Source organism: Cygnus atratus, chromosome 13 (genome assembly GCF_013377495.2).
Source record: "Cygnus atratus isolate AKBS03 ecotype Queensland, Australia chromosome 13, CAtr_DNAZoo_HiC_assembly, whole genome shotgun sequence".
Taxonomy (NCBI): domain Eukaryota; kingdom Metazoa; phylum Chordata; class Aves; order Anseriformes; family Anatidae; genus Cygnus; species Cygnus atratus.
Genome location: NC_066374.1, coordinates 1,100,290 through 1,126,241, shown reverse-complemented (window position 1 = coordinate 1,126,241; position 25,952 = coordinate 1,100,290). Strand labels below are relative to the sequence as shown.

At 39.5% G+C, this 25,952-nt stretch overlaps 1 protein-coding gene across 1 annotated transcript in view; it reads left to right on the top strand.

Moving 5' to 3' along the window:
• The window catches only part of TENM1 (teneurin transmembrane protein 1), a 325,742-nt gene that overhangs the window by 233,979 nt on the left and 65,811 nt on the right, over positions 1–25,952 (top strand). Inside the window, exons 18-21 of the mRNA XM_035541547.1 lie at positions 9,170–9,386; positions 16,232–16,351; positions 18,114–18,375; positions 21,525–21,792. Coding sequence (XP_035397440.1) covers positions 9,170–9,386; positions 16,232–16,351; positions 18,114–18,375; positions 21,525–21,792 — 867 coding nt within the window. The remainder of the gene's footprint in view (positions 1–9,169; positions 9,387–16,231; positions 16,352–18,113; positions 18,376–21,524; positions 21,793–25,952) is intronic.

The window sequence follows — 25,952 nt, the reverse complement described above, 5'->3', positions numbered from 1 at the left end:
GTTTCTTTCAGAGCCCCGTTAGTATGCACAGTACTCGTGCCCTGACTGTACCAGAGCTGTCTTTGCCATTCCCTCTCATAACTCTCTGTTAGCTTTTTCCTTCTTGCAGACTTAAGGGCATGTTTACCTGCTCAAATATCACTACAAATATCATTGGAAAGGTCTTAGCATTATAACAGATGTACGACGACATGGTTTGTACTTGCTCTCGTGGAGTACATCTGCAGTCTGTTAGCAGGGTGATGTCCATTAAATAATGCCATGATGTCGAGCAGATGTCCTTTGCAGTGGGGTATGCGTTTCCCTTGCCATGGCTTTCCTCAGCTTTGCAGGATTCCCCATTTCTTATTCTCAGTCTTTCATTGTCATGACTGACATGATTTCATTTTCAGTTTATAAGACGAGCATTCAGCTCATTTGAGCAGCTCATTTCTCCTGTCCTGCCATTATTTAGACTCTCTTTGGAAGCTTCAGTAGCTGCAGGAGACTTTTTGGAAATGCTCTGCTGAGCCCTGTGCACGTGAGCATCCATGTCCCATGGCTGCAGAGGCCGAGCACTGGGACGTGCAGGGTGCTGGGCACCAGCGTGCAGCTGAGCCCACCACCCTGTCAACCCCCCTGCAGATACTCTTCCTACATTGTTCTTGCACGTACAGGTTGTTGTCTTAAGTTCAAAGGTGCAGCCTGTCATTCCCTTTAATTTCTTTGGTATTGGTCTCTGTTTTAAGTTTGCTTGGATCACTTTTCATCTTCTTTTTCTTTCATGAATCAATATTGACTGTTTGTTTTTAAGGAAAATACTATTTACTGCAGGCTTTGAATTCCCTTCCAAATATCCCTTCAGTCACTTCAGACAGTTATTGCAGCTTTCTCCAGGCTTTTCCAAGCACAAGAAAACATATGATTCAGCATAGCCTTGGTAGATAGCCAGCACTGCTAAAATATTGATGTATTTCTGACCTATCCATTGGCATTTTAATAACCTATCCATCACAGGGATATTGAGTCCATATATAAGTAATATGCTATTATTACACAATATAAATAATACTGATGGGAATGGTTTTCATTGTTGCTGAGCAGCGAGAGCTCCCCAGGGATGCTTAGTTTCTGAAAATCATACCCTGATATATTTGCAGTCTCCTGTGTATGGAAGGCCAAACACCACCAGTGCCCATTGAACAAAAAACTGTGCAGCCTTTCCACAGACCCAACAGTGGGTTTGTCCTTAGACAACACCAGCGTTCTCCACTAACAGCTTCACTGTTTGGTGCATGTTGTGTATTATGGCTAAAATTTGAGAAGCCACTTGGATTAATGCATACAAATAAGCAGTAGAGTCTCATTAATGTTGCCGTTGCTTAGTCTCTTCTGAAGTTCCTCTTTGATTCAGTTTGCTCAGATTCCTGGCAACCCTAATTGGGCTTAACTGAGCCTGCGGTGAAACAAGTTGGCACAGGCATTGTTTAATGCTTATTTGAAAACTGTAAAAGCAAGCAAGCAAATATAAGTTGAAGACTCCTGTGGATTCTTTTTTCACAAATCACAGTAGTGTTCAGCAATTGACTGTGTGAGTGTAACTACTGAAAAGCCCAAATCCCTCAAGAGCTCAGAGTTCTGGTATTGAGTTTTTTATGTTGTCCTGCATAAGGAGTTCAGAGAAAAAAATCTGCTTACCAGAGGGAGAAACTTACAGCTCATTTTGCTTTCTGTGAAAATGTTCTAGATATTCATTCTCACAGCTCCATCCCTACCTTGCATTCATTGGGATCTGTATGGAGAGATACAGCACTGACACAGGCACTGCTGGGTCGCTCTGAAGCAGTGAAAGTGAAGGGCATTGGTATTATTAATACTAAATACAATATATTGCTTGGGGATGGTCCTAATCATCATGTGAGTGAGCATGTGTGTTTCTTAGTAACGTGTGTTTGTGAGTATGTCTGCATACATGTATATGCAAGTAAAGCATAAGCATATAGGCTGCTACTTGTAGCATTCTGGGTTTGGTGTTAACCACAGAACTTCAAATCTACTGTAGTTAATAGTAGGTTAGTTAGCAGTGCCTTCTCCACATGTGACAAAGCCTGAAGAGATGAGAACTGTGTTCTTTGAACTTTACAGTAGAAAAATGGCAATTTTAAATATTACTTCTATGTACATTTTGCTTGCCAGCATTTGATGATAGGGGTAGTTTATTAAATGAAGTAAGCCAGTAATGTGGGAGGTAGAATTCAATTGAATTTATCATTTCCTTATCCAGTCAATAAAGCTTCTCAGTGGTTTAGTAGAAAAGCTGTGGTGAAAGTTGCTGCAGGCTGCACTGGTGAGCTGGGGGTGGTAATGCTGCTGCAATGGGAACTGCTTTGTTCTTTGCTTCCTTCTTGGTGATCTCCCTGGTGCCTCTCCAATGTCCTTATGGTGTTCCACCACCTAGAAAACCTGTACTGACTGTGAACACCGACTTGATTTCAGCAGTGCGTTACTGTGACATTCCCTGTATTTGCAGCCCTGAATTGCAAGTAATTCAAGGGTAGATGAGCAGACTAGGAAAGCCAGGATTTGAGAAGTAGGTGGCATAGAGATATTCATACCAGGCCCCAAATATTTGACTTGTTCCATGGTCTTTCTCTTAGTGTGTTTTTTTTTGTTAGCAAATAGGATGACTCCACAGCTAACAAAATACCTTTTCCTTTTCCAACTGTTATTTTAATTTCTTGAGGACTTAATATAAGTATTGTGCAGTGCATGGAAAGCTCTAATACAAAATACTGTTACTGTGATGCACCTTGCTTCTGTTCTTTTCCGTAAAGAATAGAATGAAATTACCTAAAAAACAGTGTTAAAAATAAACCCAGGGAACAGGATGGGAAGTGCAGGGCAGTCTCTGTGGCCGAGGGGCAGCCTTTCTCCCTGGCAAGCCAAATGGCCTGAGGGAGCCTGGGGAGCCTGGGCCTTACCATAGGAGCACTGGCGATGTGGGGCAAAGTCAGAAACATCAGGCAGACAGCTGCAGGGAGCAGAGGTGTGCCTATAGTCCAGGACACAGTGCAGGACCCAGTAATGGCCATAAGCCAAATGGCAGCCTTGGACCTATGCATGAAAATCAAGCCGACAGTGGCATGGGACCGAGGCATGGAACTGGATGACCCCCTGGTTCGGCACCCTGGCTTGAGAACATTCCTGATGGAAGACATCCCATTTGGGCAGTCCCGGGCAAGGACTGGCTTAGCCTTCTGCCTAACACCGTGGAGCCCATGGAGCTGGATCCACCAGATGTGGAGGAACGGATGGAATTGGATCCACCTTGGCCAGAAGAGACCTGGGACTACTGCGGCATGTCTTTGTGCTCTGCCATCCAAGAGCACCAACAGCATCTGTTGTGGTTTAGCCCGGCTGGCAGCCAAACACCACACAGCCGTTCGCTCACCCTCCCCCCTCCCTCTCCGGGATGGGGGAGAGAAACGGGAAAGTGAAGCCTGTGAGTTGAGATAACGACAGTTTATTAAGACAGGAAAAATAATAACAATAATAATAATAATAATAATAATAATAGTAATAATGTGTACAAAATAAGTGATGCACAATGCAATTGCTCACCACCCGTTGACCGATGCCCAGCCTATCCCCGAGCAGCCGGCCCCCCCACCCCGGCTAGCCACCCCTATATATTGTTCAGCATGACGTCAGATGGTATGGAATACCCCTTTGGCCAGTTTGGGTCAGCTGTCCTGGGTCTGTCCCCTCCCAGCTCCTGCTGCACCCCCAGCCTGCTCGCTAGCAGGACAGAGCGAGAAGCTGAAAAGTCCTTGGCTTGGTGTAAGCATTGCTCTACAACAATTAAAACATCAGCATGTTATCAGCGCTCTTCTCATCCTAATCCAAAACATAACACCCTGCCAGCTACTAGGAGGAAAATTAACTCTGTCCTACCTGAAACCAGGACAGCATCGCAGGAGTGCCCGGCGAGCCCCCTACTCGCTGCTCAGGCTCCATCACAAGCATTAGCTTGGAGCCACCAAACACCATGGACATCCCGCAGGCTTGCCTGCAAGATGTCCCGGCAATAAACAGCTCTTGCCAATTCTCAGGGGTTGTGTGAGTGCTTCTTTTTTGGGGGGGGGGGGGATGGGCTAAAGTTGCACCAGGAAGAACTTCTTTACCGAAAGGGTTGTTAGGCATTGGAATGGGCTGCCCAGGGAAGTGGTTGAGTCACCATCCCTGGAGGTCTTTAAAAGACATTTAGATTTAGAGCTTAGCGATATGGTTTAGTGGAGGACTTGTTAGTGTTAGGGCAGAGGTTGGACTGGGTGATCTTGGAGGTCTCTTCCAACCTAGGTGATTCTGTGACTCTGTGACTCTGTGATTTGCCCAAATCTGGTCAGCAAATAGTTAGGCTCTTGGAGAGTAACCAAGGAAGAAGTGGATCCATAGAACTCCATACAGTTCATTTCATCACATTTGTGTCTTCTTCCCACCACATTAAATACCAAAAAACCTGTGTAACCAAGAAAGTTTATATTGTTTGTTGAACAACATTGTGTGATTACATTGACACAAATTCCTGACACGGTAAATAATATAATTCCTTATTGAACGTTTCCCAAAAGGATCTCTTCACCAGCGAGGAAATGGGAAAATCTTTTCCTAACACTGCTACAGCAGTGCAGGGAGGAGTGCTGTGACTGAAAAGAGAGCAGCTTGTTTTGGCATGCTCTGCCTTCTCTTTGAAGTTGTTTAAATTATTTAAGAGTTCTATGAAGTGCTTTTTATCCTCAAGTTGGTCTTTGTGGATTTGATTTTAGCAGTAATATTAAAAATATTTTGATTGTCTACTTTACTTTAAAAAAAAAAAAAAAAAAGAAAAAGGTCTGTCATTACCTCTTGCATACAGAACAAGGTACCTGGAAGTTGTGAAACTGTAACACTTGCTGTCCCATGAATTTGAAATTTTTCTCACCAAAATCTGAATCACTTTATTATATAATCACTGTGAAGGTCCCTGACTGCCTTTTATATAAAATAAATTTTAAAAACAGTAATAACAAACCTAAGTCATTTACACCCCTGTAATACATTTTAGCCTACACCTATGCTGTGATGCACTGTCTGTAATTGTCAGTAAAAACTTCAGCATGCAGGCTCCCCTGCTGTATGAATTACAGTTTTTGCTGTTTGTAGTGGTTTGTTCATACTCCTTACTGTTGTCTCCTGAGATTTAATAGAAACCCTTCTGTTTTCTTAACACACTGAGCTTTTAATAGTTGGTTCCTGATATGAAAACTTAACTAAAAGAAAATGTGACCATTGGTTGAGAATTGAAAATAAGGCATCTGTAGCATTTTCAAGTGAATGAGTTTGATTCTATAGCTTATAAACAAGATTTTTTTTTCTGGGTTATTCTACTGGATTAAAAATCTCATTTTAAATATGATTGGCTTGTTGGAAATGGTATCCTCACGTGCACTTACTAGCATGATTTGTGTTGTCATAAACTGCCTCCATATGTAACTTGTGATTCTGTACCAGTTTGTTTACCAAGTTTCTTTTAGTGGGCATCATGCTAAATTATGGTAGTAAACAGCCCAATAATGGCTAAAGAAAACATTTATAGGAGGCAGGAATATCTGATTTAGGAAATATTCTGCAACTGGAGGCTTAAACCTGTATATCTTCACTTTTCTGTGTTACTCAATCTAAATAAGACAAGCTATGTATGTGTGAAGGCTGGAACAAGATGCCCTCAATAATTTGTATTGGAATAGTTCTGTTCAGAAATCTCAGAACAGTTCATGTGTATGTGTTCAAGGTGAAATGTTTGTTTGGGGGGTTTAGATTTTTTTAATTCCTCTAAGTTAAAACAGGGCTTCAATGAGCCTAAAGTGGAACAAACAATTTATTTTGGATTAAGGGTTCCACGTTGGCCCCAAAGTAGGTGTTTTATTCTTTTACTTCAGCAAAGTGTGAAAAATATTTTTCAGTTTTACGTGACCTGTTTTCTTTTTCTAAATTCTGTTTGATTGTTGGGAAAAAAGCTGAAGTTGTGCTATTGTGACAATCCTAGTTAAAAATTCTTAAATAGCTGCAGTACATAAATTCATGGTGCTGTTAGGACAAATACCACCGTGGGTTATTCAGAAAGGCTTCTGGGACTTCACACCCTCACTAGAGGGAAACACCCTTTCATAGCCCTGAGAGCCTGGAGAGGCAGATGAAACCAGGTGCAAGTAATTGAAGCCAAAATAACTCCATTAGCAGAATCTGTATGAGTTTGTAAGATAGTCATTTTGCAAAGAAAAGATGAAAATAGAGCCTGGCTGGAAAATGGAAAACTGCTTCCCCTTTGCCTGGTTTCTTTATGTATACAGCATGTATGCAGTGCTTGTTGCCAAGCATGTAAGCTGTTGACCAATGCAAAAGACAATGAGGATTCCATTAGAGGAAGCTATTGTAAAGTATTTAATTGTCATTTCAATGTCTATTTCTTTTCTAAGGAAATCTTCAGATTCTAATACTTCTGTGAATTTTCACTTCTGCTTCTTACATAAATGAGAGAATCAGGTCAGCTAAGTTCCCACATCTAATAGCTTGTTGACAAGGAAAAAATTAATCAGAGTAGCTACAGCAGAGTAAATTACTCCAAAATAGCTTCCCCACGGATGCTGTTATTCTGGAATAAGTATGTCTTTTTCATGATTAGTACTTATTCTGCCCGACCAATGTTTTTCAAATTTCCCAGGTAGACAGCAGTCAGCTTTTAGAAGTTAGTTCCTTCCAGAAAGTACCTGGGCTCCTTGAAGAAGACTTGCCACTGCTGTAGCCATTCCACCAGCAGAGATCTATCCTGAGTGGCTACACCTAACCACATCAGAGCCTCCACAGGGATCTTCATCAGTACAGAGTAAAAGCAAAGGATTTTATTTCCTTCATCGTCTTTTCAAGTCTGGTAGAAATCTTTAATATTTACAGACTTGGAGAACATAGTAGTAATTTGATGTTTTTCAGTTCACTTGTTAATAATATTGTGTCTCATTCCTTGGATAAAAAAAAAAAAAAGGAGAAACAATAAGAGGACTTTTTTTTTCCTTGCAGTTCCAAGCTTGCTTTTGAGGTTTCAACCCCCCCAAAATTTTTTTTTTACTTTGTTTTTACTTTTTTTTTTCCTGTCAGGACACAATGAAAGCCCCCTGGTTTATATTGCTAAGTCCTCCATCTGCTTCATGTATGGCTTTGTTTAAACGGGAGGTCCCTTATTGTTTCAGCTTCCTGATTTCATACAGATTTCAATAGCATTTTAGGTTTTCTTGAATATAAAGTGACTACTACACTCAAAGTCAATAAACTCAACATTGCCCTGTGAAGCTCTTCTCCCAGTGCTGGCATATGCCTTTTTGTCTTCCAGGACTGGGGGAATGCAGAAGCACTGACCTGTAGCTATGCCAGCTTTGCTAGACCTGAGGGGCTCAGATTATTGCTGTTAGCTATCTACGGTTGCCTTGGCTCATCATTACACAAACTAGCCTGCTCTATCTGATTTCCCAGCTGCAGTAGGACAGATCTGTTAATATTTTTTGCTTATCCAAACAATCACCTTGTTCAAGGTCAGGCAAGGATTTTCAGATTCCAGGAAAGCCCATTTCATTATACTTGTTTGTTCAGTTGAAGGGCTTTTTCTTTCCTTTCGAAGTGAATATTTTATGCTGTTATTTACTAAGTACTCACACAGTGCAGTGTGCTCTGTTGAGAAGAGAGCAGAGCTGTCTGAGGGTTGGTCTTGCACCCATTAAAGTCAATGACAAAGCTACAGAAGCTTCTTTGATAATGCTGTTTGCCCTGAGGAGGTAGGGTTTTATAGACACAAAGCATTGGTATGAACAGAGCAGGAAAAGTCAAAGTTTGAAGTGAAAATGTCTGACAGTATGTTGATGCTGTAGCATTCCAATTTTAACACAAGGGAAATCCATACAGTGATATGATGACTCCACATTAATACAGACTGACCTTGTTAAAAATACGAAGATGTCTTTTTTTGAAGTTTAAAGGATATGATGCCTTAATCTTGCTTTATATGCATTAGTGTGCTTGTCAGTCCAAGGAAGTTAGCAACTGGTAAGTCATAAAGTGGATGTTTAAGGAGATAGTTGGGCATTTCAACATACCTTATTAAGTCTGACTGTTTCTGGTAGAGTATGTAATTTAGGCAATTTGGACATCTAAGCTGCCGATAGATGGAATTAAATGCCGATAGTCCAATTTTAAGTTTTATTTAGGTGCTTAATTTAGATTTACTTCAGTGCTTCACTGTTCTTCTAATCACAAAATTTGGATGTTTAAGTAAATTACTTTCACCCCCAAACAGAGCTGTAAGTTTGTCCCTGAAGAAATGTAGATTTTTGAAAAATCAATTATTTCTCCTGTTTTTCATGCTTGAAGAATGGAGGGAGGAGGAATAGGTTTGTTTTCATTTCTCATATTTGCTTTCCTTGGGCAAACATCCATGGAGAAGACTGTACCTGTCAGGTCACTGGGACAAAGCCTGCATCAGGGTGGGGATTTGTTTATCACCAGCTGCAAAAGGACTATAGTCATGATTCTGCCTTTTTGGATCATTCTAGTATCGCGACCAATAAATGAAAATAAACATCTTAAAGCACATATAAAACTATTGTAGTTCTTAAAATAAAAGTCAGAAAACTGCAACAAGGATCTTTTTTATTATCATTATTACTACAGTAAGGATGCTTGTGAGACTTGGATAACATTTCAGACTGTGTTATTGCAGACTGGTTAGTGAATATTCTTCACAGGTGTGAATAGACAGTAGGGGTAGTGAAGGTCTATTAGAGAGATCAGCTGCACAGGGTGGGTCATGCACTTGGTGGACTAGCAAGTGTCTAGTGCAGTCCTGCTCTTCCATAGTCTCTTAGTTCGGAGCTTCTGTTTTGGCATTGTTCTGTGGGGACTTTATGAGGTGATACAGTGTTAATGACTAGAGAGAAACACCCACCCAGAATTAAGCATGTACATACATGCCTTATTGAATTTGAATGTGTCATAATCAGCATGCCTTCCAATTGATTAAATACTTCCTGTGCTTTCCAGTAGCAAACACTGTGCTTTGTTCTCAGAATCACTCAATTTCCTGAAGTTTCTATTCTCTCTGTTTTAGATGGCTTGACTGACTGTGTAGACCCTGACTGTTGTCAGCAAAACAATTGTTATGCAAGTCCTCTCTGCCAGGGTTCACCTGATCCCCTTGACCTTATACAACACAGCCAACCGCCTTTCTCTCAGCATCCTCCAAGGCTCTTTTATGATCGAATCAGATTCCTTATTGGGAAGGAAAGCACTCATGTGATCCCAGGAGATGTCTCATTTGAGAGCAGGTAAGGTTTGTTCTAGACATAAAAGCAATGAAATATTGAAGTCAACTACTGAGAGTCTTACATATCATATTCCCATTATCACCCATCTAGTTTATAAAAGTGTCACAGTAACAAACACTACTATTCATTAACAAGACTGACTGCTGTGGAAGGTAATCCATCTTGTACTTGAAAAATAAGTGGGGGGAAGTTCAGGTATTTGTGCTGTAGATGTGTGTAAGGGCAGGAAGCAGAAAGATGAGTTAGATTCATACGTGCTGTATTTAGTCACCTTTCTGCCCAACAGAGTTTGTGTTATTTAACGTGTTATTTACATATAATCTGGTTATCTAATTAACAAACTTTTTTTTTTAACTGTATATGGATAGAACAGTGTGAAGTTTACCATTTTGTGCTGCAAATTATTCTTAAACTGTCATGCAAACAGTAGTGTGTGATTGTTGAGTGTGTAATTGGCGTGCCCTTTAACAGGAAAAGACTGCAATAGGAAAGGGGCATTTACTTGCTCGAAAACCTGGAAACACCTATTTTCTTGAACATTTGAAATATAGGGACATATAAGTTTTTATGCTGTAGTTCACCTGGGAAGCTATAACTTACATGCTGACAAAGAGATCTACAAATCATCCACATCACCTAACTATTACCCTGTCAACTAGGCCTATACATTAGATAAACCATGTTCCAGTAATAAGGGCATAAGATTTTTTTTTTCACAGCACAGTAGATAGCACTTAGGTTGCAACCTCGACTTCATTCCATAGCTGTGCACAAATTCAGTGCACTCTGTCTTCGTAACTTATTCATTTTTAATAAAGTAAATATGTAAACAGTCCTTATTGATCTAAAATACCTAACCATTTAATCACTATTAAAAATGGAACAGGATATTATAAATATGTAGAACAATAGGGCATGAAAATGAACTACACAAAAAGCACCCACCTGACAATGCTGGGTCTCTCGGAGTGTACATTGCTAATGGAATGGTGCCGCTGCACCTGGTACAAGATCCTTGGTTGGCTGTACACGCTGCATGGCAGACTGCAGTTTAAAATACAAGTCACCAGTGAAAGATTTCCCTCATCAAAATGCCTTCCAGTGAGGTGTTTTCGCAAAGGAGGTGAGCACTCAAGTCACCTGTACAGTGTTCTGTGACACTGCAAATGTTAGCAGCCACATTGCAAGTAATCCCATCAGCGTGCTTTTATAGATATAAGGAACTGATCTTTTAAAGCTATCATTGATGGGATTTAACTTGGATTTAAAAGCTTTTTCTGAGTATTTCGTTTCTTACCCTTATGTCTGGCATGCTTTTGGAGCATTGAAGGCTTGGGTGTGAGCAGCAGCCCATCTTCGCCATGGTTTGATAGTTCAGACTTTATAATACAAAGGAATACAATTTATAGTTGGGTTGGTGCATTGTTCACACCCCAGATATTATTTCCTCCCACAGTAAAGAAGTCAGTTGGTTTGCTGAAAAGATCCTTGTGATTCACATGGGGCTGTCTGTATCTTCAGAATGAGGCCAGTGCCTTGAGACTCGCACTGTGCCATGTCTCCTGGGTTTTGTCAACAGTAATCTGCAATGTATTGGGCACCCTAAGGAGTTCATTGGTCCACACTTCGCTTGATCCTCAAGCCTTCCAGGCTGTTGAAAAATTGCTCATCCATAAGTCAAACATTATTAAAAACTGCCAGAATTTTCCTTAAGGATGACAGATAGGCAGAGTCTCAGAAGGAGGCAATGCTTAGCTGCGCTGTCTCTGTTCAGAAATCTTACTCTGACATAGTCAATCTGGCTGTCATCTAGTGTCTGTTCATCTCCTGGGAATTAAGATTATTGAAAAAAAAAAACATAGGAAGACAACAGTTACTACAGTAAATACATCAGAAATCTGTGATCCCGCTGATCTGGTAAAGACCAAAGAATGCTTGGGTTTTTTAATCTCCTTTTGGCTACTGCTGAAGAAGTCATCTCCATGCAGATAATATTAACTCTTGGCTGCCTGCAATGCCACCTATAACACTGGTGATTCAACAAGAAGCACTGGAAAAATCAGATGAAATAGTACCATTCATTTATTTTGGAGCATTGGCATCCATTCCCACTGGTACTCAATTACAGAATTTTGCAAAGCTCCTTTGGAAGTCTCTGAGATCATTAGGAGGATTAAAGAAGAAACATCTATCTGATGTTTTCAGTCTTCTGACTCAAATGACATTGTGCAGCGTTTTACTGTAGCGTATGTCAGTGGAACTCCAATATGGGTGATGTTTGCATGAATCTCACTGTAGATAAAGCCAATTTGATATTGAATGGCTTTGGGAAAGCTATCAAAAAAACACTGAAGATTATCTCTGTCCTTCAGACAGACCGTGTTTGGTCTCTGCCATATGCTGGCATTTTCAACATCACCTGACATACTGAAATCAGTTGTTCTGACAACTGCTGGGATATCTACCCTTTTGCATTTGCATCTTAGACTTTAGATTAGATATAATTTTTAAACACTTGGCTTCTACAACAGAGTCAGTGTGTTGGCTCAATGCATAGACCAAAATTAATGTTAAGGAACTGAATGTTTTCAAAATATCTTTTGCTTTTTTTATGTCAAAACTGTCATTTGTACAGGGTTTTTGACTTGCTCCCAACCTAAACAGTAACATGCTTAAAGGCAGATTAGACAAATTCTGAATAAATGGAAACATTTAATATTGTTAGGAATTGTTAATATTGTTAATTGTTAGGAATTATTAGGAATAATTTTGACCCACTGCATGTAGCACAGTGTAGTGGATTAAAATGTTTTTATCAACTTCCCTTCTCAGGAAGGTTTTCAGCTTGTTTCTTTGCCAAGTGTTTTTAATGCATGCTGCTGGCAAGCTATTTGACTCACTGCAAATTGCCTACAAAAGGGGTCCAGTGCATGGTACTGAATTAATTACCCTTCAAAGGCTGCTTTCAGCAACATTGTCAGCAGGAAGAAATGAATGTACCTTACTAGCCTTTAGCTTAATTTCTCTGATTGAAGGTTTTAATCAGAAATGTAATACAGTAAATGACATCTTCTGGTAACGTGACACTTGCGAATTCACAAGTTGCTTGACAGAGTTCCACATCTGAGCCTAATGTCTCAGCCTGAGGTGTTCAGAGAATATTGGAAACTCAGCACACAAAACAAAAGCAGAAAAATAACAAATAAGAAGTAGTAGAGCAAGACAGGATGGTGGCGGAATAATAAAATGCTTTACAAGCAGTGAAAGAATGCATCTAGAATGTTAAACTCCTATTTATGTTTTAAATTAGAGATGTCAAACAAACTGCCTGATGGCAGAGATCAGACATTTGCAGAGCTGAGCTCCTCAGTTACACGTGGAATGACCCATGAAGTGTTTACAGAGAAATCCTACTTTTTTTAGGCCACCTGCAACCCAGAGGAATTTCTGCTTTCTCTCAAAAAGCTGACTGCTCCCTCTGGAGCTGCAGGCTTAGTACAATGTACCAGGGGACTAGAAACATTTTTTATACATTTGAAAACACCAAGGCAGTTTATAAGCGACATATTCCTTCCCAGATGCTCTAAATTGGAAAAGACATTTTTGCACTCACTATAAAGTTAAAACATTTGGGCAGCCTTAGTCCAAGATTATGCTATCTATGCAAGTTAAGTGACTGTTGGACAGATAGCATGAGCTGTTATCACACATGAGAAGTAAAAGCAGGCCAGTCACAAGTGTGTAGAGTAAGTCCTAGAGGCTGAGAATAAAAGAGGAAAAAACAGCACATCAAGGAGACATAATGATCTTTAGAGGTTTCTCTGTTAAAATTAAGAAAAGCAGTGAGCAGTAGCAAAGGTCCAAGGCTCATCTAGAAAACTGGTGAAAGATGAAGCAAGGAAACTGTGAAATGGAGGTTGAGTTGAAAGTGACATCACTGCAGGGAAAGGGCTCTAAAAGCTCTAGCAAGAAAAGGAATGAAGTGAAGTCTTCTGCAAGCAGCAAAGCTGCAGGGACTCCGCAAGCCAGTGTGCCTCCCCTTCAGAGCCCGGCTGTCCACTCTGTGAGCTGTCAGGGCAGTGGGAAAGGAGAGGCAGCCTGCTGCAACCTGCGGGTGGTTTGTTACTTCCCAGAGCCCTTGGGATTAGTGCCAGCCGTAAAGTAACCGAAAAAGGTTTTAATGCCTGCAGTAAATGCAAAAAATAAAAGTAATTCTGATCAAATGCCTAGCTGGAGACTTAGTAGGTGCTGGTAATTCAAGAAGAGGCCAAAGAGTAAAGACTCTTCGACTTGAGTGGGTAGTAAAAAGACAGTAAATAATGAGGACAAATGTAGCAACACACAGGAAGGCTTGGAACATGTGAAATCTAAATGATTTGAAAGAATTCTATACAGATAAATGTAGAATAATGAGGTTTATGAGTCTTTATCACATGTTGTAAATATGTGTGGCTTGTAAAATATGACGAATAAAAAAAAGAGCAAGAAAGTTGAAAGATAAGTCTCTTAATATTATTTATGAATAACAAGAAGTGAGTAAGTAGAGAAAAGAGACTGTGTATGAAATAATGAAGACTTTGATGAGTTGTTACCACACAAATCTGTGTGCTTGATAAAATATGAGGAAGGAGTAGAGCCAGAAGACAGGTTTGTGTGGAATAAGAATCAGTGAATGAACAAACAGGAGTTCTAGAATAATATTCTAAATAATGATGACTCTAAGGGCTCTCTCAGCCCAATATGCTTTTTAAACAAATGCAGTGCACTAATTAAAGGGATTAGAAAGGGAAAGGCAGGTCTGTTGATGACAGAAGCATGAGAAAAAAATAGAAATCAGTAGTTTCTATTCTAATAAATCAAGGAGTAATTGAACCTGGCTGTTCTGTTTCAGTGAGTCTTGTGAGTCTGTTGAGACGCACAAGAGCTTGATTGCCTCCACTGGAGCAGCAAGTTTTGCCCACAAAGAGAGCCACAACCAACGTAGTTAATGCGGAAGACGAAAAGGTGGTACATCGGAGCTCTGTTTTGCATATTTGTGTTCATGCAGCTTCTCCCATTCCTCTGGGAATTCTCAGCACCTTTGCTGATGTCTTGGGAGCACAGAATTCCTACTAGCGACTGTGGTGAATGATGTACTCACAAAGGGGTTAATTTGTACTGGTTACAATTTGTCACCATCAGTTGCGTTTGGTGATATCATAGTGATAAATTAATGTTCTGTCAAGTGGGTCTGGATCTTAGGAAACAAGTCAAAACTTTCAGAAATTTATGGTCTCCAACTTGTGTACATGATTTCATGATCAGTTAGTCTCTCAAGGGATATTTCTTAAGTTTACATACAGACTCTTAAATAATTTTCATTTGAGGAGCTGTTAAGTTTTTTCTTTAGGATACATATTCACTCCACAAAGGTAGGGTGTGTCTATTGAGGTCTAATGTGAACTTTCAACTTGAGAGGGCAACATAACAATGTTTAAATGTGTTGTTTATAGTAACTAATAACAGTTGCTGCTATAGGCATCCTAATGTTTTCGACCCTACACATCTTAACATTATCAAAAGGCTTCTGACTACATTGCTCACTTCATTATTTGAAACCATATTTCCAGGAAATGATACAATTGTATCATTAGTTCCCAAAACCTGAATCCTTGCAGCCAGCAGAAGTGTACTAATGTAGAGTACCTGAGGGCATGGGGCAAAATGCTGAAAGATATTTTAGTGGAATGTAGCTGTGTAAGTAAGCCCTTAGAAAATCCCCCTAGGTCCTAATCTGCACCATGAGAGTATTTCACTTATTATTCTTCATCCTTGGTGAGATTTGTCTCCTTTATGTTTCAGTCTTCAAATACATAAAAGGCCAAAGCTGCGAAAGAGAGAGTAATTTCTTCACCACATCCATTCTAGGGTGAAAGTAACAGTTTTGAAGGACAACAGTTCAGATTTAGACAGTATGAAAAAGTTGCCATGAGTAAAGCACTCGCACAAAAGCGTTGGAATGGGTTACTTGGTGAAGATACAGAGTTAGACAAGCATCTGTCTGGAGTTATGTAGGTATAGCTGATCTTACCTGAGGCAAAGAAATGGACAAGATAAAGTCCTGTACTTCCTTTCAGCTCTTATTTTCTATGATTCTGTCAGCCTTCAATTAGACCCACTTAGTAATGAGTTCACTTTCCTGCCTCTTGATTTTCATGCATTCTGTTGTGCTGCCATGTTCCAACCTCTATACTAGAATGGGAAGATTTTTATGCTGGAAAGAGTGTACAAGTCTGATATGTCCTAGAGAAAGTTTAAAAGGACACAACCTGTGATGGGGGATTCAGAAAATATGCTACGCCTGTTTAGGCGCTCTTTAGATTTACCTATATAACTTTCTGAAGTTCAACAAAGACCATGTGTCTCACTGCTGCCTTATCTCATTAGTTCAGCTTTTTTTCTAACAGACAGCAATGCCCTATTCTTAGCAGCAGAGAATGAGGTTTTATTCTCTTCTTTCACAAATCATCACCACTAGAGCTGCAGCAAGCTAAATCATGCTATCAGCGAAACCTTTGCATTGGTATTCAATGGCAGAACAAATGGTGTCCTGAAATATGGCTAGAAATGGAAATATATTCTTGATACACCAGCGATTCATAGGACAGCCTGTGTGTCTTCTTCATGAGATAATGGTTTTCCAAATCAATCTTTTGGGCTTGTTTGAATTTTCTTTCAAAATCAAGTCATGATGAAATCACAGTAGTTCTGTCTGTTTGGGAAAGTGTAGCACTGTTTTTGAAGTCAGTACCCTTCTCACCCTCTTGATGTGTCTAACATGTTGCCCCCTACTCTTTTTGTTACAGGCGTGCATGCGTCATTCGAGGCCAGGTGGTAGCAATAGATGGAACACCTTTGGTTGGAGTGAATGTCAGTTTCCTACACCACAATGAGTATGGATACACCATCAGTCGACAAGATGGAAGGTGAGCTGTTTTTGTCACTGTGTAATGTTTTTATAGTTAGGGCCATCTACCACCACATGTGCATGTGCCAAATTCTCATGGAGATCACTGTTCATAGCATGGACTCAGGATGGCATCTGACCCTCTGCTCTGGGAGCACACTTATTTAGAGCTTGGTGTGGTAAAGGAACCACAGAAGAAAGGGAAGAGAGAAAAAAATGTACAGCAACAAGATTAGTGACATTCAAACACCTGGAGTCAAATTCCGACAGTACTGCTGTACCAGCACTTCCTTGACATTTTCAGTAGTTGAGTTTTCCAGAGAACTCCCTGTCTTCCCTCTTTTTTTCTGTCTTCAGATGTAAATCTTGCAAGTAGTTTATTGAGGTGTCAACAAAGTTAACTCCTTTAGCTGATCACCCGAGCCATACAAGTAAAAGTGGGAACAGACTCCTCCCAGAGCCAGAATGGTTAAATTGCTGCTCTGCAGCTAGTCCTGCACAATTCCATCTTCCTTTCTCTTCCCCAACCTTACAGGACTGAGATGAGTTCTCAGAGAGAGAAGTTCCTATATGTTCTGTACTGCACTCCAGGGTTCATCATCCATTGGCAGTAGGGTCATGATTTGCTCCTGAACTTCAGTTGGATTAAGCTGCTAAAGGCTGCATAAGACTTCATCTCTCTTGGCTGTGTTGTGAATGACAAGAAGTCAGAAGCTATCTTCCAGTAGGGAAAGAGTATAATTTGTCACTGTTTCTACAGGCTTTTTTGTTGTTGTTGTTTATTTGTTTGCCTTAGTTTATAATCGTAAAGAGCATGCATATTTATTTTACCTTAGTTTCTTGTCTTTCAAATCGCACTACTGAAAGTTAATAATTACCATTTCCCATTTACTCTAGTCTGGAAATAGTTGTTCCATTAAAATATGCTACCTGTATTTTGCTGTGAATATAATCGGCGTCATTTGGGAAATGCGATGAGATATGCATAATTAGGTCTGACTTCTTATCACAGATTGTTACCATCAAAAGTCTCCATAATAGATGCATTCAATAATACAGACGGTGAAGTATCTATTTACATATTACCTTCTGTTGCTTGACTGTGGATGTCAGAAGCTCAGAAAATTGAGACCATGTATATCTTGCCTTCTATGTCTCACTGCTTTGCAGCCCATATTTGCCAAAGGTTCTTCATGGTAGCTCCCAGATCACCTGCCTTACTTACAAGAGGTGATTCAATGCTCACTGCAGTTAATCGGCATCTTTCCCAAAATCTTCATGTCCTGCACAGAGGGGTCACCTGCTTGGTGTACTCAACCTTTTTCTCCTGCAACTTTTAGAAAAAGGAAAAAGAATATGTTAAGAAAGAAAAGTCCTACCAGGATGTTAGACTTATCCTGTGTATTGTACCTTCCTAGATTATAAACATCTCTTTCCTGGCCAGGAATTTTTTGTATAATCCAAAGTGACTGGGTCCACACTTTTTTTGTTACAGATGACTTGTTAATATCAGTTCTGGTTGATAAATAGAGGAGAGAGGGGAAAAATAACAGTGAAGTACTATACCTTGCTATTGATGCATACAGGGAGAAAGCACAGAGAGGTAAATCTTCTTCATTGAATACTAAGGGGACATCAGGAAGATATACTTGAATGATTTTACATGGTAAATTAAGGGCCATAATGAGCAATATAATGTTTTTGTTTGTGATGCACTGAAAGTTGTGGAAATGTGATGATAAAACAAGAAGAAACAAAGCATTTTGTTTTGTCTTTTCCAGTTTTGACCTTGTGGCTGTTGGAGGCATCTCTGTCACTCTAGTTTTTGACAGATCTCCTTTCATATCTGAAAAAAGGACACTTTGGTTGCCTTGGAATAGATTTATCATTGTAGACAAAGTTGTGATGCAAAGAACAGAGTCAGACATACCATCTTGTGACATCAGTGGTTTTATCAGCCCAAATCCGATTGTACTCCCTTCACCCTTGACAGCATTTGGAGGATCCTGTCCAGAAAGAGGAACCGTTATTCCAGAGCTACAGGTAATGAAATTACTTTCAAATTAACAATTTGTTTGTTTGCTGAACAAGTTCTAGACAATGTTAAAAGTTACCATTGACTTAATTAATGAAACCTACAAAATTATTTGGTAATGGTGACAAAACATCTCTAGCATGGAAACATTTGGTTATAATGCAAGTAACAATGAATTTTGACACTGAAAGTCAAACAAATGCATTTATGTTAAATTCTCCCCCCATTATTCATATCCCCCAATTATTCATATCATTGTGGTATCATTACAGTTTTGCTTATCATTTCTGCCCAAGGCATGTAGACTTCTATTCCATACGCGTGAACACAAAAACACGTAGACACCAAATGCACACATGCTAAAAAATAAAAAAAAAAATCACTGAAATCAGTGGTTACAATTTGAATTCAAAATTTGCAGTCTCAGACTTTAAATTGTAGAGTTGGTGTATGATGAGTATTCACTGTAGATGTGATGTATCCCTTTCTCTTCCCCTTGTTCCTAGAAAGTTCTGAAAGCGCTGCTGTGAAAAAGATGGTAGCAAATAGTGAGCAATTAACTGCTGTGATGTTACTCACTTATCACAATGACACCAATGTAGATCTCTTTAGTACTGTTATGCAAGACATTTTTCACTTAGTTTATATTTTGTTAATATTTTAAGATACGTTATACCTTACCTCAAAATAGAAGGAGGAGGTGGGGAATCCTATCATGATTTATTATTGAAATCACGATTCATTTATAGTGGTGCACAAAACCATTCCTAAGTTATAGATAAACAGTGCAACTTCACCATACATCAGTGTGAGACATGACCCAATATCCTATGAAGACTCCAAGGGATTTTTCATCCATTCACAGCTAGTTCTTTACAACAGCATCTCCAGCTACATGTTAGCTGCTTGTCTTTACTACTTTCTACACACCAACACAAAGCAATTTGAACATGATCTTTTGGGTTGTATATATTTAAATGTCTTTTTTTTCTTGAGACTCCCTTGAGTGTTTAGAACCACTTTGTAATTAACCTTGCATTTAACTGGTCTTTTATATGGGACTTAAAAGAGGTTATGTAAGTGGTATGCCCAACACAATACAACTATACCTGTTTCAGATCATGTGAGTCCCAACAGTTTTTTATATGTTGTTTGAACAGTTAGAGTTCAAGCAATAAGACCTCTTTTGATTTCTCTCTTAATTTCACTAAGCAAGTATGGAGAGTATTTTTTAGGCTATCTACAGATATGAATATTTCCATCCTTGTTACTTTTTTCTCTTCAAAGTGTTGAAGAGAAAACAATGAACGGTCTTTATTCTACATGTAAGAGACCTCTGATCGAACTCCATGATGTTTAAACATCTGTGTACCTGTAAAAACATTATCGTGGTTCAGCCAGCTGATGGCCACAGGGTTGCTTCACAGAACATACTGAGTGGCACTAAGAATGTTAGTTAAGAATAACTGATGTGCATCAGTAAGAAAAAACTGGGTTACATTCCTTCACATGAGGTCATCTTGTGGTTTTTTTTTGGTTGGTTGGTTGTTGTTTTTTTGAAAAGTGAGGTACCCAAAGATGCAGTCTACTCAGAGAGAAATTGATCCCAGTCCTTTTTTTGGCTTTGGAGGGTCCTTAGAGTGTCAGCTCATGTTGTACAGTACTGGGAAAAGAATGAAAAATAACCCAGAATAATAGGAGAAGGAGACACATTAACATGTATTAATGCGTGAATATTTCTTCCTGCTTTTCTATTAAAAATAAGAAGAGATGTCAAATGCATGACAGAGGGGGCAGCTGGGATGTCAGCAGGAAAGAAGGGGAATACTGCAAATCAGGAACAATAAAGGGAGCAGGATTTCCCTGGCAACACTACATTTCATATGTTGAAACGACAAGCGCTGGCAGGCCTTCAGCTGTACTGCAGCAATCCTATGACAGTGATACTGTTGCAGTATGTAAATAAGAGTGTTTGGAAAGTGAAGAAATATATTGTTAAACAAGAATGATAGGAAAACGGGAATATAAACAAAACAGTTCGTGTTTTTCCAAGCTTGACTAATGTAACATTGTGACAGGTTGGCTTGTTATTACTGAAATAGACTAAAATCATTAACCTTATTAAGGTTTTCAGTGGGTTTTGAGTGACTGTGCTGGCATCCTCCAAGAAGCCGCTCTCTTCTCCTGTCTGTTCCACATCACAGTCATCCCCATAAAAGCTCCTTTCTCTCGAGATCGCAATAGCTAGCTCCCTTTTTGTAGCTCCGAGGTCCATCATTCAAAAGGTCAAGGCCGAGCTTCTCTTTTTCCCACACAAGTTCACAGTCTTGCAGTGCCTCTCATTGCCGAGGGCTTATCTTCATTGCAGCCAGGAACTGATACTACCCCACCGTGGGCCGAGCCACGCCAGCTTGAATCCAGCTTGAATGGCACTGACAGCAGTGCTGTGGGATGTGAACTCCATTGCACACCCTGGGCACTCACCTGTTAGCGAGATGACAGATGCCCATGCTGCTTCATCTTCGCTGCTGTGCATCACCAGTTATCTCGTTAGGTTTCCGATGCTGTGCCTTCTTAGGCCATGCCCCTTCTGGCTGGAGTTTAGCCTTATTGCCAGCACTTCTGTGCAGAAATTGCTGTAGCAGGAAGGTTTGTTTTCTTTCTTAGCTCTCCCCAGGTTAGAGTTATTGCCTCCAAAGCAGGATAGTGTCTTCAAGTCACAAAGTAACGTATGAAGTGTGTGCATATTTAAAATATATATATATATAATTGTTTTTGATTGCATTTGGGTTTACAACGCTCATCAAATAAACCAAATAATAGAGAGCATTAAGAGCTGTAATGCTTATATGACCACAGAGGTAGTATTTGTTCCTCAGTAGATAAACATAAAGAATTAGAGGAAGAGGTTCTTTATCGAAATAGATGGACTGCCATCCAGTAAGTTTTCATTGTTGGACATTTTGTAATATGCCTGGCTACTGCATTGCTCAAATAAACACAAAAGAGATCAGCATTGTAAGTGGTACTGTGTTCACATCGTGATTGTGAAAACTAAAGTAAGCATCTGTTGTTATTACAAATAAACATAATTGTGCTTTTTTCCTGGCTATAGATATAATGATGTTTTCCTGTTGTTGTTGTTTTTTTTCCCAAGGTGGTCCAGGAGGAAATCCCAATCCCTTTGAGTTTTGTGAAGCTGAGTTATCTGAGCAGTCGAACACCGGGATATAAAACTTTGCTGCGCATTATTCTGACACACGCAGCCATCCCTTCTGGAATGACAAAAGTACATCTGATAGTTGCTGTTGAAGGACGTCTGCTTCAGAAATGGTTTCCTGCTGCAGCCAATTTGGTATACACATTTGCCTGGAATAAGACAGATATATATGGACAGAAGGTTTCTGGTCTGGCAGAAGCTATGGGTATGTAGAATTACCTTAATATAAGCAGAAGCACTAACATGCACGAAGCCAGGAAAATAGAGCTTATAAATTTTGTTACCACACTTGCATTGTTTTTACATCGAATGCCTCTTTAGCTAAGGTGACCCATGTGATTTCCTAGGAACATTTGTTTTCTTGTTCCTTTGATGTCGTCTTTCCAATTTAATCAGTTTGAAAATCCCCATTTCCCTCTGAGAATGGTTATGTACTAACGGCATTATATTCAGCTGTCTTTGTTTTTGAATGTTACTTTGAATATGACCTTTGGTGTGTCATTGGTTCTGTCATTTTTTGGCTGTGACATTTAAAATGTCATTTCCACTTAGGGTTTACAAAATTCTAACTTTTAGGCATCCTTTCTTTCTACATTTCATATCCCCAACAGTTAAGACTTTTTGATTTGTTGTTTAAAAGTATTTCTAAGAAAAATACCACGTTTCATCATCTTTTTTAGCAAGCAGCACAAGCAGCAATTTTGAGAATTGCAACAGAAAAGCTGTCTGTGAAAATACGATTTAGCCTGCCATTGTTGTCATGAATTTCATTATTTGGTTTCTAAAAGACCTGCTATTTCTTTTAATTGATTCTGGGGTTATGTTCCTTAATGGACTAATTCTACAGATACTTTCTATCAAGGTTACTTATTTTATCAGTGGAGCTTAGTACTGTGAATAAGCCTTATCCACTTCTTTAGCAGTTCTGGTTTGCTTTTTAAGTCAGAGGGATTATAGCAAGAAGCATTGGCAGGATCAGGCTGTAAAATAAGAATAGCAAGGGCTACATGAAGCCAACCATCCTCACAAGGAATGCACCTCATTCCAGAGATCTAAGTGCTGAGGGGCAGCCAGAAGCTTTGTTAAGGACCTGTTGTGTCATCCTTGCAGTTAGTGTGCCTACAAATTGGCCCATGCAAAGACAAAAGGTGCCATCCAGGCTGTGCTAGCTCTGGCAGCTCCCAGCACATCTGTACTTGCCTGTTATCATGTGCTCCCAGACAGGTAGGCTGTGAAGCAGCTGTGTGTAGAGGAGATGGGAGAAAGGAGGATGATAGTACTTTCTTTCCTACCCAGAGAATGGTGCAGATGTAGCCATTGCTATCAGCAAAGGATAATGTTAGAATCAAAAATAGAGTATGATTTACATCATGAGTTGCACACAGGAATATACCAGAAAACAAGGAGCTTATTTTAGGGCTGTGGTCCCACAGCCTGTTTAAATAGACAGAAGCGCAGGCTGCTGCCAGAGGGGATGTTCCTGTGTTCCCTCCTTCTCCCATGGGCCACCATTCACATACATTTGATCATGAAATGAGCCAGATCAGGAGCAAATTCAGCTGAAAACTGAAGCAACCAGAAAATAATTGATAAATTTTCAGCTTCTTTAGTTTCCTGATCTGCTTTGAATGCTAGCGGAGCAGCATGGGTATTCTCATTTCAGGTGTAGCTCACACATTACAATTGGCCTAGAGAGATCAAATCCACCTTTAGCATGAGGCATCCTGAGTTGCTGCATTATCCCACCTGCTTCCAGTCTACCACATCCAGCTCACATCTGCAGAAGGGTGGACAGCTTTACAAAGGGGACAGTAGGTGCTGGCACTGACACAGCGCTCTAGACCCCTGGGTTTGGTATGTGGCAGGGAACAGGAGCATCCTTTTCAGCTCATCTCATGGAACCTCATTGTTCGGGGGCAAATCCAGCCCTAGCTCATTACAGATACAGCTTCCTGCTTGTACTTTGCAGTGACGGAAGGTATTAAATGAGTTGTTGCCTTCACATACACATATTTCTGCAAATCCAGAAATACAGCAAAATTCCAGCATGCCTTTTGGGACACCCACTGGTGATCAGGCAGGACCAGCGATGTCACAGGAGCCACTTGCAGCTTTCTTTGTCTCATTTACACAAGCCCTGTATTCAGGGTCTGTCAATGCATGTTAACACTAACCTGTTTGAGATGGAAAAATTAGGTATGCCAGCTCCCTCTCCATCATTTAAGAGTCTTCTTATGATCATCAGGTCCAGTATGTGCCTGGAATTCAAAACAACTCAAATCAAATACATAACATCTTCTAAATGATACTGTAGTTATAGTAGACTGTAGATGTTTGTAGATTCCCAAATTAGAAGCAGATGAGTTATATGTTTAAATATGAATAAAGCTTACACAATGGTGCTGGGTAACAACTTTTTAATTATTTAATTGGTGCTTTTTTTTTTCTTTTGCTTAGTTTAGTTTAACCATGCTTCTTGCAAAATAGAGACAAAAATCATTATATTTTAAGTGCATTTTTAGCATGCTTTGTTAGATTCTAATAAAGCTTTAATTAGACACACTGTAGTACTCAGGGACGTTTATCGGCATCCATTATATAAATTTTGTCAAAATAATTTTCTCTTCCAGTATATTACCAATATTTAATAATGCATTCTGTTCAAATTTTCATTTTAATTAAATTAAATTGCAGCAGGTTGAAGTCTTGGAACTCAGGAATACAACCATCTGCCTCTGGTTTTATAACTATAAACATCCTTATTCTTCTTCAGGATTATTGACAGAAATGATTGTGTAACCAGTTACAGAAAAGGAGACTTTGAGCATATTTCAACACAAAAATGGTTTTGTTTAAATTTGTATAGAAAATGTTAGCCGGTGTTTAATCTATTCCAGAAGTCTAACACATGGCCATTTTCTTTTCTCAAAGTAACAGCAGAAATGATAAAGTAGCAATTTTTTGTTCTAAGTAAAAATAAGGCCATGTGAATGTTGCCACAAAATCTTCATGGTATAGTTTGCACGCTGTTGTAACCTAACGTAGAAAAAGGAGAGATTTCAATAGAAACCTCAGTAAATGCTCCTGTATAACTCCCTACATGTTCAATCTTTCTCCTGAAAGTCCTTGAATTCCCCACAACAGGAGGAAGTGGAATGCAAGGATTTACCCTTCCGGATGCAAATATAAACTCTTGAGAAGAATAGTCTTAGGTCCTCTCAGTTTATTATTCTACTTATTACTTTAGCTGAGTTCCTTATATTCATTGTTCAGAGTAAGATGCTGATAAGTACAAATACTTCAGGAGAAGTTAAAGTAGAGGTCACTGTCGTGTTTAATCGTGTCTTTTATTTTCAACCTGTATTTTGGAAGAGCAGCAGGAGAAACAGCAACAGCCCTTAAACCATGATATGCTGGCTCTACTAACAGATTATTCTTGATTCTTCTAAAAATTGTGTGAAAAGTGTAGATTTTTGGTACAGATGATTTCAGTAAATCTTTTGAAATCCATTTTAAGGCTGCAACTGCACTTGTTGGCTGTTAACGTCCAAAGAGATAACTAGTACAGTTCTTCTCCTTCATGCAGTGAAATCTCAGTCAACTAAAAAAAAAGGGCTGTAAATGAATTTAACCAGAAAGTGACACCACACAATGAGGTTAAGTAAAGATTGTCGTTTCACTTACAAAATCACAGTGTTTTTGAAAACCTGCCAGACACAACATATTTATTCAAGTAGCATTGTAGTTGCTTAGCTGACTTTATAATTGTTACACTTCACCTTGACTATTTTGCATGCAAAACAATTGATAGGAAATTTTCATGGATGGCAGACCAGTGCCTCCCTTTAGATGGTTTGGGACATCCGGTGTTAAAATTACTCAAAAATTCCTTTTTGGAGCCTAAATTGTCAAAAATTCTTAGTGTGCAGAATAGATTTTGTTCTTAAATATAAGTATGTGTAGAAACATATTTGTAAATACGAAGTGAATGTTTGTCTAAGTGTCGCTTACTGATGGGAAGGGACAAAAAGGCAGCTACACTAACTGCAAGCATGGAAGAAGGAACTTTTAAGAAAGGGGACTGTAATCTCTAGAGGGTATTTGTCAGCTCAGAAACAGCAGCTATAGGCAGGGAATAGCAGGCACTTTACAGCGTTAGCTACAGTGCTGGTAAGTGTGCCACTGTGGATCCATTGGCACAGATTCTCAGTTGGTGAAAATTGTTATGCCTACCTTGACCTAGATATCAGCATGGTACCTTACAGCAGCTGAAGGTCTGTCCTGTGGGTCTGTGATGGTTCACTTAGCAAGGCTGAGTGACACTGTATTATAGGTCTTTACTCTTCTCAAGTATATACATCTGAC